General features: G+C 45.5%; 1 protein-coding gene across 1 annotated transcript in view; it reads left to right on the plus strand.

Moving 5' to 3' along the window:
• Positions 1–17,679, plus strand: part of LOC126195553 (UNC93-like protein MFSD11) — a 207,976-nt gene that overhangs the window by 156,464 nt on the left and 33,833 nt on the right. The window contains exon 5 of the mRNA XM_049934177.1: positions 6,207–6,484. Coding sequence (XP_049790134.1) covers positions 6,207–6,484 — 278 coding nt within the window. The remainder of the gene's footprint in view (positions 1–6,206; positions 6,485–17,679) is intronic.

Genomic DNA, 17,679 nt, shown 5'->3' on the forward strand with positions numbered 1-17,679 from the left:
ACTATGTAAGGGTATTGTATAAGGTAAATAAAAAAAAAAAATAAATAAATAAATAAATAAATAAATAAAATAAAATAAATAAATAAATAAATAAAAGGGAAAGTACGATACTAGGATAAGTTAGACTGTAGGATTTAACAATAACTAGATTAATATTGTGGGGGTTTTCTACCACAAGTGTGGCGCGCGCCTGTTGAGTTGCTATTTTTCAGGTCACCAAACCACAGACCCGAGATGGAGGGACGACGGGCGAGCGAAAGTAGCGTAGTTGCATGTTCTTTATAGCACAGTAAAACTTAGACCTGCATAACAACATAATTTAATTAAAAGACGTAGAATGTAGATCGTTGGGATATGGTAGTTAATTCTTGAAGCATGTCTACTGTCGATCTATATAATTAATAGTAATATTAGTGCGGGCCCGCACATTTAGTTGTTCATCCATTACAAAGCATCAGTTATCACACACCATGTACTTACTGAGATCGGTCTCTACACGTATATCAAAATAAATTATTTCCATGTCTAGATTAGATGTTATAATGATTGCCATAGATTAATAACTATAAAAGTAAAATAAGAGTGTCTGAAATGACAGACCATCAATGTTTCATTAGGTAAATTTATTATAACATAGAAGGTCATGGGAAAAAGTTAGGCATAAGACTTTTGTAAGAATTGTACAGATGACGAGGAACGTGGCAATGCAGAGGCCAGCCAGCGCAAAAACAAGAGGTCTTCGGCTACCTGCTAGAGGGCGAGCGTCCCGTCCTACACGCTGACAGTCACCCGGCTGCCTACCTGAGGGATTACACGGGACCCTTGCCCCGCCACAAGCGAAAGTGGGGCTGGCCGTTGACCCTGACACGCGACAGCCTGCTAGCTCTCCGGACGCGGCAGCCGCTTGGAGGGATTCCCTGCGGCAGACCACGTTGTCGTGAGTACACGAAGAAGATCACATATCGTGTCAGAACCTGCGCCTCATGTGCCTCAGGACAGAAAGGGACGCTCTATACTCACCTGTTTGGGTTTTTACAACTCACTAGCATTGGCCGACCTGCATACACAAAGCAGTATCGTGCCACACTAACAAATGTATGGTCTCATGTCTTACTTCTCCTCTCTATTAGAGAGCAGTTTTTAACAATAGTCGCTCCTAGTTCGATCCTGTATGGATGACCTCACACACTTGTGGAGTCACTCCACGTGCCATCATCCCTCGTCGAACTGCAATATTGGGAAACATAAAGTTCTGTCCAGCGAGAGAAGAGACCTAGACTAGTGATGTATCCCAACGATCTAGACCTCAGAGACAATTAATCGACGTGAGGAGAGCCTATCACTGTGTCTTCCTACCATACGGCCGTGATCATATGCGTGGGTCTGACTACAATCTCAACAGCGTACTGCAGACACTCCAGAACTCCCTATTGCTGTTGCCACAACGTAGCAACTACAACCGACGTTTAGCCTTATGTGATGTCAGTACAGTGGAATCAGTGAAGTGCCACGGATATTTCTAACAATGTGATTTAGTGCCTCATTCTCAGCACAGTCGTGAACTTTGTGCAATGTGCACGCACAATTTGATGCCCCATGAACCTTGTTTTTTTTCTTAAATTTCTTTCTCTTATGTTGTTTTGGTAATGTATGTCATACCTTGTATGCGTTTGTGTTTTACACTGTAATTCTTATTACAGATTACTGTATTGTTCTCCACACCATGTTTTTTTTGTATTTTGTGTTTATTGTTGTGTGTATGCAAACAGTGTGCCTGAAGTCCCCATAAACTGAAGCAGATACCACCACTGTCATTGTGAATGGACCATCAGTTCAGGGAACATTTTGTAAAGGTTATTCTTGCTGCAGGGAGACAGAATGAATCGGAGGTTGTAATTAGATTCTGAAAGCTCACAAAGAGATTGTTAACTTATATAGTATCATGTGTGAGTGAGTTCAGGTTAGTTTAATGATTAAAATTGTTGTAACATCTTGGGCATTTAATTGCGGAGCACTCCAACTCTGATTGTAAAGAATAAACTGCTCCATATTTGGCTCAGATGCCCGGGCCATATTTAGAGAGTGAATGTCTGCGTGAATCGGTGTTTGGGAAGGGGCTCCCTGGGTATGGATGTGTGATGTGAGTGTTAGTGTTCCATATTAAGAAGGTGAAGTTGGCTACATCATAAATAATCCTCCCTCTATGAGTTGCATTTTTCAGTTGCAATGATCTTTTTATAGAGTGCGGTATGTGGAGTCACTTTGTAAGATTGTTCTTGGGCGATTGACTCACTACCTTGCTCCTAAGTGAGCCAACCGCTCACCAATTACAATCTAAAATGGCGTAGGGGCAATGAGAGGTGGCATGAGCCCCCTCTCATATTTCTATCTTACGATTCTCCTCTCTAGTTGCATGCGGTGGAGGGTTGCTTTTCCTTAACACGCGTACTTCCCACGCAGCGTCTCTCGTCACCCGGGTGGGCCGGTGACAGGCGGGCTCTGTGGAACGGGAGAGAGTTAAGCCGACGTGTGTGAGGCAGTTGAGTGAATGCTTTTCAGACGCCGACATTGTCAAGAGACACGCCCGCTGGGGTGTGAAGTAGCGGCTGGGCTAGAGGTTCCGTTACTTCAGAGAAACTTGGCGAAAACACTTTCTGGCGGGCTACCAGCGAGGCGTGGGAATGACTTGTGTACCCACGCAGTTGTGGCGGGAAAATTCCCGCACTTTCTGCAAAATCAGCACAGAAATTGGCGCCAAGAATCTCCATTGGTGGAATGGTAGTGCTCCGGCAATGGAGTGGAATTTCCGCCGGTTTTCGAGTTGCTGATTGGAACGTAACCACGGCCACTGTCGTGGGGGCGGGAATGTTCGGTGTTCGGCCTGTGCGGGTGCTCTGGGTAGTCGGGAGTCGCCTTTCGGTCGAGGACGTCTGAGCAACCAGCCCTCGCCTGCGGTACGCCAGATCGTGTTCTGGGAGATAAGAAGACTGTTGGTAATGTACGTCCGCAGCACCGGCAGATAGGGATTTTCCTAGGTGATAATCAGAGCTCAGCAGAGCGCGCCTGTTCATCCTTTTCTAACTTTGTTCAGTTTCGAGTAGCAGCAATTACTATTGGGTTAGCTGTGTGTCTCTCTTGAGATTTGAGTGGAAAGGAATTGGCTCCACATACCACTTCGTCTTAAACCTCACGATCTAAGTTAGGGACAACTTCACCTTTACTGTGTTTGTATGAATCTCCAATTTTAGCCAATTTGATGTTTTATATTTCCTGTGTCTCTTTTACTATTCTGCGTTTAATCTTAATAAATCATATTGTTATTTTGGACAGAACTTTCTTTCTGTTAATCAATAGAGCAACCCTATCATTCCTCACTATGCTAATGAAACCTTTGTTTATTTAACTTATTTATCAAATTAAATTATTGCAGGTGCCAAACTCTCTTCTACTCCACTAGCAGGGTTGATTAGAGTCAGTTCGCGTATTTGTTTTATCCTTGTGCAACAGCAAAAGTCGGAGTTAGAATAGGGGGGGCTTAGAGCATGATTTACACATGTGGATTCTAGTAGAATTTAGTGATAAATACACTACTAGCCCCGGCACCTCGCATGTGTACCGCATAAGGTCGAGGAACAATTCCGTGACGACAGTTGTTTCTCCCAGCATGATAATGCACTGCCATAAAGCAACATCTATGAGGCAGTGGTCTGTGTACAATAACACTCCGTAAAACGGGCTGAGTTGCCCAGAGTCCCAACCTGGATCCTGTGGACACCTGTGGGACGAGTTAGAATATAGGCTTCGCTCCAGACATCAGTATCTGATATCAGTGCCTCCTATGATTTCTGTTCTTGAGGGAGAATTGGTTACCAATGCTGCACAGACATTCTCGTGCGTCAGGACTGCAGTGCCACGTTATGTAGTAAAGAAATAGCGACGCGAATGATCGAAATGCTTAGGTCGGCACACGACAGTTAAAGGAAGCTGCTGCCACTTAGCAGCAAATGGGGTCGCTTCGAAAATCGATTTCCGCACTGGTGGCATGTTGTTTTACGCAGGTACTGACAATGTAAGTAATTTAAGTTAATACGGATGACTAGGAAAAACAAATCCGTAATTTTCAGATACAACATTAGTAGTGTCCCACTTGACACAGTCTGTGTCTTTTAAATATCTGGGCGTAATGTCACAAAGCGATGTGAAACGGGAAGAGCATGTGACGTCTGTGACAGGGAAGGCGAATGGTCGATTTCGGTTTATTGGGAGAATTTTGGGAAGATAAGGTTCATCGGTAAAGGAGAGCGCATGTTGGACGCTAGTGCGACCTATTCTTGAGTACTGCTGGAATGGTTGGGATCTGTACCAGTTCGGATTGAAGGAGGACATCGAAGCAATTGAGAGGGGGCTGCTAGATTTGTTACGGATAGGTTAGAACAACACGCAAGTGTTACGGAGTGGTTCGGGAACGGAAATGGGAATCTTTGAATGGAAGACGATGTTCTTTTTCAGAAACACTATTGAGAAAATTTAGAGAATCGGAATTTGAAGCTGACTGCAGAACGATTTTACTGCCACCAACATACATGTCGTGTGAGGGCATGTTTGTAAACACAGAGCGATAAGCGATAGGCGGTTGCGCAATTACCAAGGTCAACGCTCACACAAAGTATCTCCCATGTGGCTGACGCAATGGCTTTGTAATTTATTTTTTATTATTTGGTATTCTTTTTTGAAAGGACTAAGGGAAAGGAAAGCGTTTATATAATTTCTATAATAATGGGTAAGGTCACCGACGAGTTTAATTCCCTTACAATTGTCAGCACCTTTAACCCACCCTGACACAGATTCCGATTCATTTATTTTACGATGATTTCTGGTACTGAGAACGATCGGCATGGTTGACAGGTAATATGATTTACCCATATCTTTGTTGTAGACCTCTGCGACGTGAAATGTCCGATATGCGATGGCGTCACGGCTATTAAAACTTTCCAGCCCTGGAACTTTATCGACTTTGGGTCCACGGACGAGGGCTACGGTTACCTTGCCGCAGGATATCACTGTTGCTATTAGTTAAGTTAAGAATTCCACCACAGAAAAATGATGGACATGGAGGACAACTTGTGCACCAACGTGGTTAGAGGTATTAATAGCAATATTGTCTGTTGCTTTATACACTGTAAGGCGCATACTTCTTCTCCTGTAAAATACCAAATAATAAAAAATTAAATTACAAAGCCATTGTATCAGCCACATGGGAGATACTTTGTGTGAGCGTTGACCATGGTCATTACGCAACCGCCTATCGCTTCTCGCTCTGTGTTTACAAACATGAAAAGCCAAATGAGACGCGTGCTGCTAGTTTTACTACACAACGCGTACGGGATATCCACCCGACCTTGGACTTAGAAAATTTATGACTACTAGCGTCAGCCGAGAACCGCCAAGTGTACATCGAGAACCAGGGGCTCAAGGATGCAACAGTTTTGTCTATATAAGTAATGAATCTGGAAAGAAGGCTTCAGTCTTCGTGCAGCCGCTCGAGCAACAACATTGGACCGCTCACACAGAAAACGCCACGATTTTACAGGAGAAGAAGGCGTACGCGCCTTACGGTGTATAAAGCAATAGACAATATTGCTAATAATATGGAGAACTATGTAGGTGCACAAGTCGTCCTGCATGGTCCATCAGTTTTCTATGGTGGATTTCTGAACTTCACTATTAGCAACAGTGATACCATGCAGCAAGGTAACGGATGGGAAAACGTAGCACTCGTCCGTGGACGTAAAGTCGATAAAGTTCCAGGAGTGGAAAGTTTTAACGGCCGTGACATCATCGCATACCGGACATTTCACGTCGCAGAGGTCTACAACAGAGATATGGGTAAATCATGTAAGGAGATGAGATACGATAAATTTGGGCTCATACGGAGACATATCGACAGTCGTTTTTCCCTCACTGTAGCTGCGAGTCCAACAGGAAGGGAAACGTCTAGTAGTGGTACATGGTACACGGTACCCTCTGATATGCATTTCACGGTGGCTTGTAGCGTGCTTATGTAGATGTAGATGTATTTTAATAGTTACGTTAAATACCGCCAATTCCTCACAAAAACACGAACTGCGAGGCTGTTTGAGTTCACTTCCTAACAGCTGCAGACAGTCTAAGTGGAGGTGACTGAACGACCGGGTCGTGCGTTCCAGCATGTTCTTCGGCAACCTGTTCGTGTACGTGGCGTTCTCGGGCGCTGCACGCATCGCCCGGTCGACTCGCCGGTTGGTGTTCGGGGTGCTGGCGGGGGTGTGCGGCGTCGGACTGGCGATGCTGGCGGCGCTGAGGCCCGCCCCCGCCGCCCCCGCCTCTGAGGACGACGCCTCCGCCAGCAGCGGGACCGACGGCCCCATGGACGCCTTTCGCGGAGCGCTGCGACTCGCCGCGACGCCACAGATGCGCCTCCTGGCCCTCACCTTCCTCTACTCCGGTAAGCCGCCTGCAGTCCCGCCGACATGCCTCTGTGACATTTCGTACCAATGCTATTTTTATTGCCAAAAATTTGATCAAAGGTATCCACCTACCAGTGGGCTCCGATACGGGGTCTGTCCACCCTTGGCCTTTATGATGGTTTGAATTCTACTGTGAGCACTTAATGAGGTGTCCTGATGTCTCTGGAGGAATGGCAGCCTATTCTTGCTGGAGAGCCGAAACTGGAGAAAGTAGTTATGTTGGACGATGGGATCTGGAGCGAAGTCGACTTTCTGAGTAGTGATGTTGGACGATGGGGTCTGGAGCGAAGTCGACTTTCTGACTCATCTCAAAGATTTTCTACTGGGTTAAAGTATGGACTCTGGGCAGTACAATCCATTTCAACAAACTACTGCCTAACAGTTGCTGCTTTATGACATAGTGCATTATCATGCTGAAACAATCAGTCATGGTCTGCGAACTGTTACAGCTACTGTATGCAATACACAATGCTGTAGACTGTGTCCATATCCTTCCTTCTGCATTTAGTGTTTTCTTAATCACAATAAGGGAACCAAAGCCTAACCAAGACAACCACTCTCTAACCATAACACCACCTCCTGCCTACTTCTGTGTTGGCAGATGACTCCATCCATTCACCAAATCCAAACCCTTCCATTGGACTGGCACAGGTTATAGAGTCATTGATCACTCCAAATCACTCATTTCTAATCATCCGCTGTCCAGTAGTCACTCTTTACGCACTGAGGAAGGTGGCGCAGTGGTTGGCACACTGGACTCGCATTCGGCAGGACGACGGTTCAATTCCGCGTCCAGCCATCCTGATTTAGATTTTCCGTGATTTCCCTAAATAGCTCCAGGCAAATGCCGGGATGGTTCCTCTGAAAGGGCAGGGCTGACTTCCTTCCCCATCCTTCCGTAATCCGATGAGACCGATGACCTCGCTGTTTGGTCTCTTCCCCTAAACAACCCAACCCACTCTTTACGCCACCTCAAGCGTCTTTTAACCCTGGCTAAATAAATGTGTGGCTTATTGAGGAGCTGCTCGACTATTATACTCCAAAGTTTTTAACTCCCTGCACGTAGTCATTGTCCTAGCTCGACTGCTGCTAGCACTTTGCAGCACACAAGTGATTCCTTTCGCTGATATCATGCTCAATGCTCGACGGTTTCTGTGCATCAGTACACGAGGTCTGCCTGGCCCTGCTTCAGCTGTGGTTGTTCCTTCGCCTTTCCACTCCACAGTCACATCACCAGCAGTCCACTTGCACAACTTTACAAGGGCTGAAATGTCCCTGATGGATCTGCCACTCAGGTGACATCCAATGGCTAGTCCACGTTTGAAGTACTGATCCCTCCTGATTGGCGAAGTCTGCTGTTTCTGCTTCTATACTGGCAACACACTACTTCCTGCTTTTTATAGAGGCTCATGGCATCTGAATTTCGTATATGTGTGTGGATATTTTTGGCCAGACACTAATAACTGTTTCATGTCTATCAGGTTACCTTCCATTCAGAAGGCTGTTGCACGCACCGACTGTTATATTGACTTGTAAATAATAGATTTCAGCTATCAATCGTCCTTTTTAAATTTTATTGGCAGATCTAGATTTCAGCTAGAAACTAGCCATTCTCAATGCTAAGAATACTTAACTCATATGGTTTGTATACTACCTACCACTATCATTTTTGATCAATGCATGTAATGCCTGTTGGTCGGGCTTCATCCACAGTGAATTGAATACTACTCTTTGTGGAAGGCGGGCTGTATGGAGAACACATTGCTTAAATAATTTCCTTTAAGGTCACATTAATTACAATGTACCTAAATTGAATATGATGGGTAGTCATATAGTTTTAATTATCACCTAGAAAAAATCAAGCTTTGATGACAGAATTGGGTGAAGGTGTTACTGTTCGACATATTCACCTTCCAGTGAGAAACATTTTTCACAATGATGGATTACTTGGCGTAGATCTTGGTTGCCGAAGTCCCTATTTCGGCTGTTCAGTAAACGTTCGACTTGGAATATAACAACTTTTTTCATTCTAGAGATGCTTCGTGCTGGGCAATGGTTTTCTTATCAGAGGAAATACGAAGAGGGCATTTGGTGCCGAGCAGGAAGTATATGTAAGTCGACGCAAAACTTGACAGCCCATAAAAGCAGCATGTGTGACTATGTCCTATGCAGAATAACCTGGAGAGTGGTTCTAAGGCAGAAACACCATCTTGGATAACTTCCCGTGATTGTCTCAACAGCCTCCCACAACCTCGTTGCGAGACTTCAACAGTACGTCCCTGTGGAAGTTTGTCCCTCATGACCATAATTCATTTGCAGCAGGCTGTGGTAATCAAAAAGATATTCAGCATCACTCTCCTGATAATGGTTAGGTGCTACACTTTCTCGACGGTGGCGTATTTCCTTTACTGGGTCAATCATACCATGACTTCCAACCATAAAACAAACAGCCAGCGTTTTCCCCTTGGTTTGCTTATGTATACATTCGAAACATATAATGATCACACTTTCTCAACCTGTCTGTTTCCACCTCTTCCTCCCTCTGTCCGTCCACCTCATCCTACCACCTCTATCTGTCTATCTCCTCCTCCCCATATTCCCTCTTCATCTTCTCCTCCCCATCTCTTTGTCCATTTCCCCTTCCCTTCTCTGACCATATTATCCTCCACTTCTCTCTTTCGGTCTCTGCCACCCATCTTCTTTTCTTCCACCTGTCCACCCCCCACCACACTTTCCACCTGCTTCATGGATCTCCCCCTCCTCCCTACACTCTGTCCATCTCCTCCTCTATCCATATCAACCTGTCCCAGCCACGTTCATCAGCACGTGTAACCCCTGCAATGCAGTTCAACAGAGCAGGCTAATGCTACCCTACAGCACATCTGTCATGCAGGGCAGGCTACATACCAAGCGACTGAAATTCTTCACTTACACCTGATGTACCAGACCCAGCAAAGCAGATCGATAAGGCAAGCCAATACTACTCCAACACAACATGCCTGTCATGCAGGACAGACTATATGCCAGAGGCTGGAAACAACTCCTTTTGCCCATATTTCCACTCCTGCTGGAGCTACGAGTTGCCAGTTTTGTTTGGAATCGATCCAGGGATCTGGGAGAAGATCCCAGACATTCACACACACACACACACACACACACACACACACACACACACACAAACACACACACACACTCTCTTTGCTTTGTGTATATGACTTGAATGGTTCTTTAATTTTGACCGTGAATCTACTGTTTCCTTGGTTTTGGTTGTTGCAGTTGGGCGCCTCCATTTGATCACTTCCTTTTCCTGCATCTAACTATCTGTTCACTTTGAGATCTGATTTCTATTTCATCATATCTCCAGTGCTATGCACAAATAATTTTGGAAAAGGTGATTGTATTCTTGCAACTGTTGTACTAGCATCCAGAGTTGTTGGATTAAATATTCATGGAATCTTTACTCAGATGAGATGATGGCCCATTAACCAGATGTACTCGTTATGCTTTGCATTTCAGAAGAACTTCCATTCAGGTCATGACATATACAGGATGTCTCTTTCTTGCGGCGCCATCCAGGTGATTGCCACTAATTTTCAAGGCGTCCATCTCCATATAATTTTGGGTTCTCCGTAAAGAAATTGACACAGCACGCTGGATCTGGGTTACACACATTACACTGCAATATTTAATGTTAAACATAATTATTACTTTCAGGTGTCTTGAAAATTTGGTTGACTGCTTTATAGGGTGTCTTTCTGACCTCAGTAATTAGTAATGTAATATGAACATTCCACCATATTTAATTCGAGTAGCATATGGATGAGCATCAGGTGTCTCCACATATAATCTGATATGTTGCTGATTTCTCTTCTGCTGAATCCAAGAAATTATAAGTTGAAGTAATTCGGCACATGGACTTCCCTACAGTCATCAATGGTGAACTATCTGGACTAGGACTGGTAAGCAAGAACTCACTCCTAGATGGGAAACAAAAAAGAAAACATTTATTTTAAAACAACAGAAAAGAACACCTCACAATTGTCTGTGCGCTGTCAGTAATTCAATCACCAGTAAAAATCACAACAACTTCTTGATGGCACAATAAACTATCTATTGTCTACTTACAGGGTGTTTCAAAAATGACCGGTATATTTGAAACGGCAATAAAAACTAAACGAGCAGCGATAGAAATACACCATTTGTTGCAATATGCTTGGGACAACAGTACATTTTCAGGCGGACAAACTTTCGAAATTACAGTAGTTACAATTTTCAACAACAGATGGCGCTGCAAGTGATGTGAAAGATATAGAAGACAACGCAGTCTGTGGGTGTGCCATTCTGTACGTCGTCTTTCTGCTGTAAGCGTGTGCTGTTCACAACGTGCAAGTGTGCTGTAGACAACATGGTTTATTCCTTAGAACAGAGGATTTGTCTGGTGTTGGAATTCCACCGCCTAGAACACAGTGTTGTTGCAACAAGACGTTGTTTTCAACGGAGGTTTAATGTAACCAAAGGACCGAAAAGCGATACAATAAAGGATCTGTTTGAAAAATTTCAACGGACTGGGAACGTGACGGATGAACGTGCTGGAAAGGTAGGGCGACCGCGTACGGCAACCACAGAGGGCAACGCGCAGCTAGTGCAGCAGGTGATCCAACAGCGGCCTCAGGTTTCCGTTCGCCGTGTTGCAGCTGCGGTCCAAATGACGCCAACGTCCACGTATCGTCTCATGCGCCAGAGTTTACACCTCTATCCATACAAAATTCAAACGCGGCAACCCCTCAGCGCCGCTACCATTGCTGCACGAGAGACATTCGCTAACGATATAGTGCACAGGATTGATGACGGCGATATGCATGTGGGCAGTATTTGGTTTACTGACGAAGCTTATTTTTACCTGGACGGCTTCGTCAATAAACAGAACTGGCGCATATGGGGAACCGAAAAGCCCCATGTTGCAGTCCCATCGTCCCTGCATCCTCAAAAAGTACTGGTCTGGGCCGCCATGTCTTCCAATGGAATCATTGGCCCATTTTTCAGATCCGAAACGATTACTGCATCACGCTATCTGGACATTCTTCGTGAATTTGTGGCGGTACAAACTGCCTTAGACGACACTGCGAACACCTCGTGGTTTATGCAAGATGGTGCCCGGCCACATCGCACGGCCGACGTCTTTAATTTCCTGAATGAATATTTCGATGATCGTGTGATTGCTTTGGGCTATCCGAAACATACAGGAGGCGGCGTGGATTGGCCTCCCTATTCGCCAGACATGAACCCCTGTGACTTCTTTCTGTGGGGACACTTGAAAGACCAGGTGTACCGCCAGAATCCAGAAACAATTGAACAGCTGAAGCAGTACATCTCATCTGCATGTGAAGCCATTCCGCCAGACACATTGTCAAAGGTTTCGGGTAATTTCATTCAGAGACTACGCCATATTATTGCTACGCATGGTCGATATGTGGAAAATATCGTACTATAGAGTTTCCCAGACCGCAGCGCCATCTGTTGTTGAAAATTGTAACTACTGTAATTTCGAAAGTTTGTCTGCCTGAAAATGTACTGTTGTCCCAAGCATATTGCAACAAACGGTGTATTTCTATCGCTGCTCGTTTAGTTTTTATTGCCGTTTCAAATATACCGGTCATTTGTGAAACACCCTGTATAAGCAGTATGTGTAAAGTTCATATTAGCTGTCCCTAACTAAATAAGTTCAATGAATTTTACATAGGTAAAAAAGTCTATGTCTGGAAAAGAACCACTGTTTTGGACAGCTGTCCAGTAGCACTAACACAGTAACAAGCTGGTGAATACCAAAGTCTTGGCACCAGAGCTCCACGAGACCAATGTCGCAGTGTTGCTTCGCGGTGGACGATGGCAGCATGAGGTGGACTCTGCAAGGCTGTTGTCTCCAGATTGGTGCGACGGCTTTGACTGCCGGGCATTGACCCTGTGGCTTCATAGAAAAAATACCAACTGCAGAATACGTAGCAGTCCATTTGCGAATATGTGAGGGGGTTCAAATCGTTCAAATGGCTCTGAGCACTATAGGACTTAACTTCTGAGGTCCTCAGTCCCCTATAACTTTTTTTTTAAAATCTTTATTCTTCAAAACCCAATATTATACAAAACTAACCCACCACCTGAAATCGTTAGTGGGTCGAACTAAGCTACAAAATTACATTTCAGAAGCATTAACTGTATCTTTTGTATTCTACTGTTAATGTTAGCTACAGGAAGTTGGTTCAATCTATGAGTATCTATATTATCTATGGGTATCTATGTGATTTACTGTTAGTCAATCATACTATCAACTCTAACCTACTTTACTACTAACAACTACATCCTGCAGCGTTACATGTGTGCCAGTATATAATATAAACCTACTGTTCCATGGCCATGCCCACCGAGCTAACCCCAGTGGGCGTGCCCCTGGCACTGGGCTGGCCTTACCACAATCGCTGCAGGTCTAAAGAAAATTTCCTACAATCTACTTCTACGAATAATAATAATAAATTTTATTAGTCATAGTTGGTGTGCTGTAGTCTTAGCCGGTATGGTCGCACCCTCCCCCTGGTCCTGGATGCGTCGGATCCCGATCGTCATTGACTGTCGGCCAGTACGCACCCTGGCGGAATGGGATGGTGCATGATGTCAAGTTTTTGGATCCTATCTACTCGATCTCCCTTCTATATTCCCTTAGGATCTTGGCGGATACCTCGTTAGCCAGTTTATCGATGATGGTGAAGGTGGTAGGGTCCCTAATGAGATGAAAGGTGTCTGTGATAGGCAATGAGTTTCGTAAGTTAGCTGCAACGTCGTCGAAAAGCGGACACTCGTAGACTACATGATCCGGTGTGCCCATTTCGGCACCACAGTCACACGATGGTGTCGCTCTTTTCCAGAACCGGCAAAGATATGCCGGGTACGGGCCATGCCCAGTGAGGAAGTGCAGCAGTCCCTTGCTTGGCTGGAAATGTTTCATCCCTAATCTTTCCTGAACGTTTGGTAATAATTGGTTCGTTCTTCTTCCTGTCTCTTCCCCATCCCAGATTTCCTGCCAAAGTTCCATTCCCCTTCTTTTAATTGTAATTTTATCCCCCACTCTGACCCCCATGATATCCCTAGTTTTTTCAATTTTCCCCTTTTTCACCCAATACCATGCAGCCTGCTCCCTTATTTTTACATCAAGGGGACACAGGCCCATGAGTATCAGCAATGCTCCCCCTGGTGATGTTCTATATGCCCCTACTGATCGAAATATCATGTTCCGCTGCACTCTCCTCACGGCCATAGCAGGAACTACCCTCATGAGCCTGTGGGCCCAGACCCCGGACCCGTAGCCCACGATGGAGACGAGAATGGTGTTATGATATAGCTTGATGAGATTCGGTGGAAGATGAAATCGTCTATGGCCGATGTTGATGAGATTGTTTAACACTTCTATTGACCAATGTGTAGTTGCCTCAATATGCCTGGCAAAGCCCCATTTTTCATCTAGCATTACCCCTAGGTATCTAGCTTCTCGACGACGTATAACTGGTGTGCCATCCATTCTAACTGTAGGGTTTCTGACCAATTGGCCCTTTAGGAGTAGGTAAGTGGATTTGTTAGGTGCTATTTTTTGCTTAGTTCTATGGCACCACTGTGAGAGTAATGTCATGGTTCTCTCAATCTTTGGTTCTAATTCCTCTCGGCTCCGACCGCCAACCAACAGGAGGAGGTCATCAGCGTAAGCTATCACCTCTAGCACATCTGCACAGCTCTCCAAGGTCTCAAGGAGAGGCTCCATATTGATATCCCAAAAGAGTGGCCCCAGGACAGAGCCCTGTGGACACCCCTTTGTTATCTTCTTGCCCACTCTTCCGCTAGGGGATGATAGCCAAACCTCCCTGTCCAAGCAATAGCTCCTGAGACAGCCATATAGCGGCCCTGGACACTCCTTCTCTCGCAAGCGAGAGAAAAGCGAAGGCCACCACAGGTTGTCAAAGGCGCCACTGATGTCCACCATGATGCCAACTATGTACTTATGTGTGGACGACCCGCAGACCTCAGCCGCCATGGCGATTGCGTCAGACGCAGAACGCCCCGGCCTAAAGCCGAACTACCTGCTGCTCATTCCACAAAGCACTCGGTGTGCCATCAGCCTGTCAGCCAGCAGCCTCTCCAGCAGTTTTCCCAGCAGATCCAACAGACAAATGGGTCTGTAGGACTTGACCTCTTTTGGATCCTTATCCAGTCCCTTTTTTATTATGACAACGTTTGCTTGTTTCCAGATGGTGGGAAACTTTTTGAGGCTTAGGGCCTCGTTGTAGATTCTAGCTAGAGGTGCTACTAGTTGAGGAGCGAGGTATTGCACCACCTCCGCTATGATGCCGTCTGGTCCTGGGGCCTTTCCTCCTTTAAGTGCCTTAATGTGCACCGCCACCTCGTACTCCGAGAAAGGGTACACCAAGGTGTTGTTTTGGTACTCTTCTAGCTGAGCTTGCCTAATTAGGCCTTGTTCTTCCGTATCCTCGTTTTCCATGTCATCCGGAAGCAGGGACCGGAGAAGGACTTCAGCAGTTTCCTGCCATGTCCCTGTCATCCGATTCCCATCCCGGATGGTTGATAGTACAATAGGGGACCTAATTTTTTCCCTGACTATTTTATATGGGATACCCCAGGGATCTGTAGCCAATTGGCTCTGGACATACTTCTCCCAGCTTACCAGCCTAACCCTTTTGAGCTCCCTCTGGAACTCTTCCTTGGCATTCCCATAGATTTCTAGCCATCTCTGTTTTTCTTCCCAGACGACACTTCGCTGGTAGTACCTCCTCGCCCTCCTGACCGACTGACGCATCTGTTCCAGTTCAGCAGACCATGGTGACGGGGAGGCCGCGACAGCCCTTCTCCTAGTTGGTACTGCGGCCTTTACCGCTTTTGTGATGGCACTAACCAGCTCTTCAGCATGCCTGTCGACGTCTTCATCACCTTCCGGCCATGTCGGGGGAACAAACTCTCTTGCAAGGCGCTCCCAATCAGTTTTGTTATAATTTAATTGAAACTCCCATCCTATGTCCCAGTGGCATTCCCTGTCTGTGAGCTCAAATGTGATTAAGTTGTGGTCACTTGTCGTTTCTTGGTCTCTTACTCTCCAGTTGTTCAGGTGACCAGCAAAATTTGGTGAAAGTAATGTTACATCAATATTAGTTCCTTCTCCTCCTCCGCCCTTGTAGGTGGGGGGGGGGGGGTTCCCGGCTCTGTTGGCAACCAAGTACTGTAGTGACATTACTGTTTCCTCCATCTTCTCCCCTCTGCCATCCCGGGTGCCACTGTGCCACAGGGGGGACTTGGCATTGACATCTGCCACCACCACTATCTTTCGGCCTCTGAGTGCTGTTGTGACTCGTGATAGTTGATCTAAATATGTCTCAATGTCCTCACCATATTGGCAATACATATTAACTAAATGAATCACCCCGACTGGAGTCTGGAGTTCGGTTACAATACAGTGTTCATTTGAAAAATGAGCGAGCACTGTGACTCGTATGGCTTTATTTATGACTATAGTGGTGGCTTTAGGGTCATCTCCAAAGGATACTATTTGCCAGTTAACACTAGCGAAAGCTATGTTCCCCGCAAGAGAGTATGGCTCCTGTAGACAGAGTACGTCGAGACTCATCTCCTCCACCACCCTTCGTAGCTCCTGCATGACTAATCGGCTATTATGTGCATTAAGTTGTCCTAGCTGTATTTTAATTGTCATGGGAAATACGTGTGTACATATTGTCCTGGAAAGGTCTTCCTCCAGTCAAATGCTATCCTTCCATTGGCTAAGACAGCCTGTTTGTAAATTTCGTCTAGATCGAATTTCTCCTTTCTTCTTTGAAAAACCTTTTTGACAAGGTCACGCAGGGCGCCGAAGTCAGTGGGGAGATTCATGGTCTTTAACTGTATCCTATCGACAGCCTCCATGGCCGAGAAGGTGACTTTACGTCCATACTGGTGTCCCACCCGCGCTATATGCCTTAATGCTGTGGTCAGGACAGCCGGCTCCTCCAGACGCGAAAGTTGCAAGGCGTGTTCTAGATTGGGGTAGATCCTGATGGGATCCACCTCTAGACGTTTAACTAACGGTTGGTCAGAGGTAGGTGTGGCTATTGTACTACTAATTGTGTTTACTTGAAGTGGTTCTTCGGATGTGGAGCTATTTCTTGTGGCTTTAATTTGGCCCGCTATTGCAGGACGCCTGACTTCGGGTGCCCGATCTTCTGGCGGTCTCGAGTTCCGGGGGGAGGGGAGAGCGGCAGCTTCCCGTTCACACAGGTCCGTCTGGACGGACACATCTACCATACCTGTTCTTCCAGTTTTACTTCCTTCAACGAAGGTTAAGAATTGCCTGAATTTAGCAGCCCTAGCCGCGTCTTGTCTCACTAGGGGTAAGATAGATACTGCCTACAGGAAAATTAAAGAGACCTTTGGAGAGAAGAGAACCACTTGTATGAATATCAAGAGCTCAGATGGCAACCCAGTTCTAAGCAAAGAAGGGAAGGCAGAAAGGTGGAAGGAGTATATAGAGGGTTTATACAAGGGCGATGTACTTGAGGACAATATTATGGAAATGGAAGAGGATGTAGATGAAGATGAAATGGGAGATAAGATACTGCGTGAAGAGTTTGACAGAGCACTGAAAGACCTGAGTCGAAACAAGGCCCCGGGAGTAGACAACATTCCATTAGAACTACTGATGGCCTTGGGAGAGCCAGTCATGACAAAACTCTACCATCTGGTGAGCAAGATGTATGAGACAGGCGAAATACCCACAGACTTCAAGAAGAATATAATAATTCCAATCCCAAAGAAGGCACGTGTTGACAGATGTGAAAATTACCGAACTATCAGTTTAATAAGTCACAGCTGCAAAATACTAACGCGAATTCTTTACAGACGAATGGAAAAACTGGTAGAAACGGACCTCGGGGAAGATCAGTTTGGATTCCGTAGAAATGTTGGAACACGAGAGGCAATACTGACCTTACGACTTATCTTAGAAGAAAGATTAAGAAAAGGCAAACCTACATTTCTAGCATTTGTAGACTTAGAGAAAGCTTTTGACAACGTTAACTGGAATACTCTCTTTCAAATTCTGAAGGTGGCAGGGGTAAAATACAGGGAGCGAAAG

The sequence above is a fragment of the Schistocerca nitens genome, chromosome 7, assembly GCF_023898315.1.
Source record: "Schistocerca nitens isolate TAMUIC-IGC-003100 chromosome 7, iqSchNite1.1, whole genome shotgun sequence".
Classification (NCBI taxonomy): Eukaryota; Metazoa; Arthropoda; class Insecta; order Orthoptera; family Acrididae; genus Schistocerca; species Schistocerca nitens.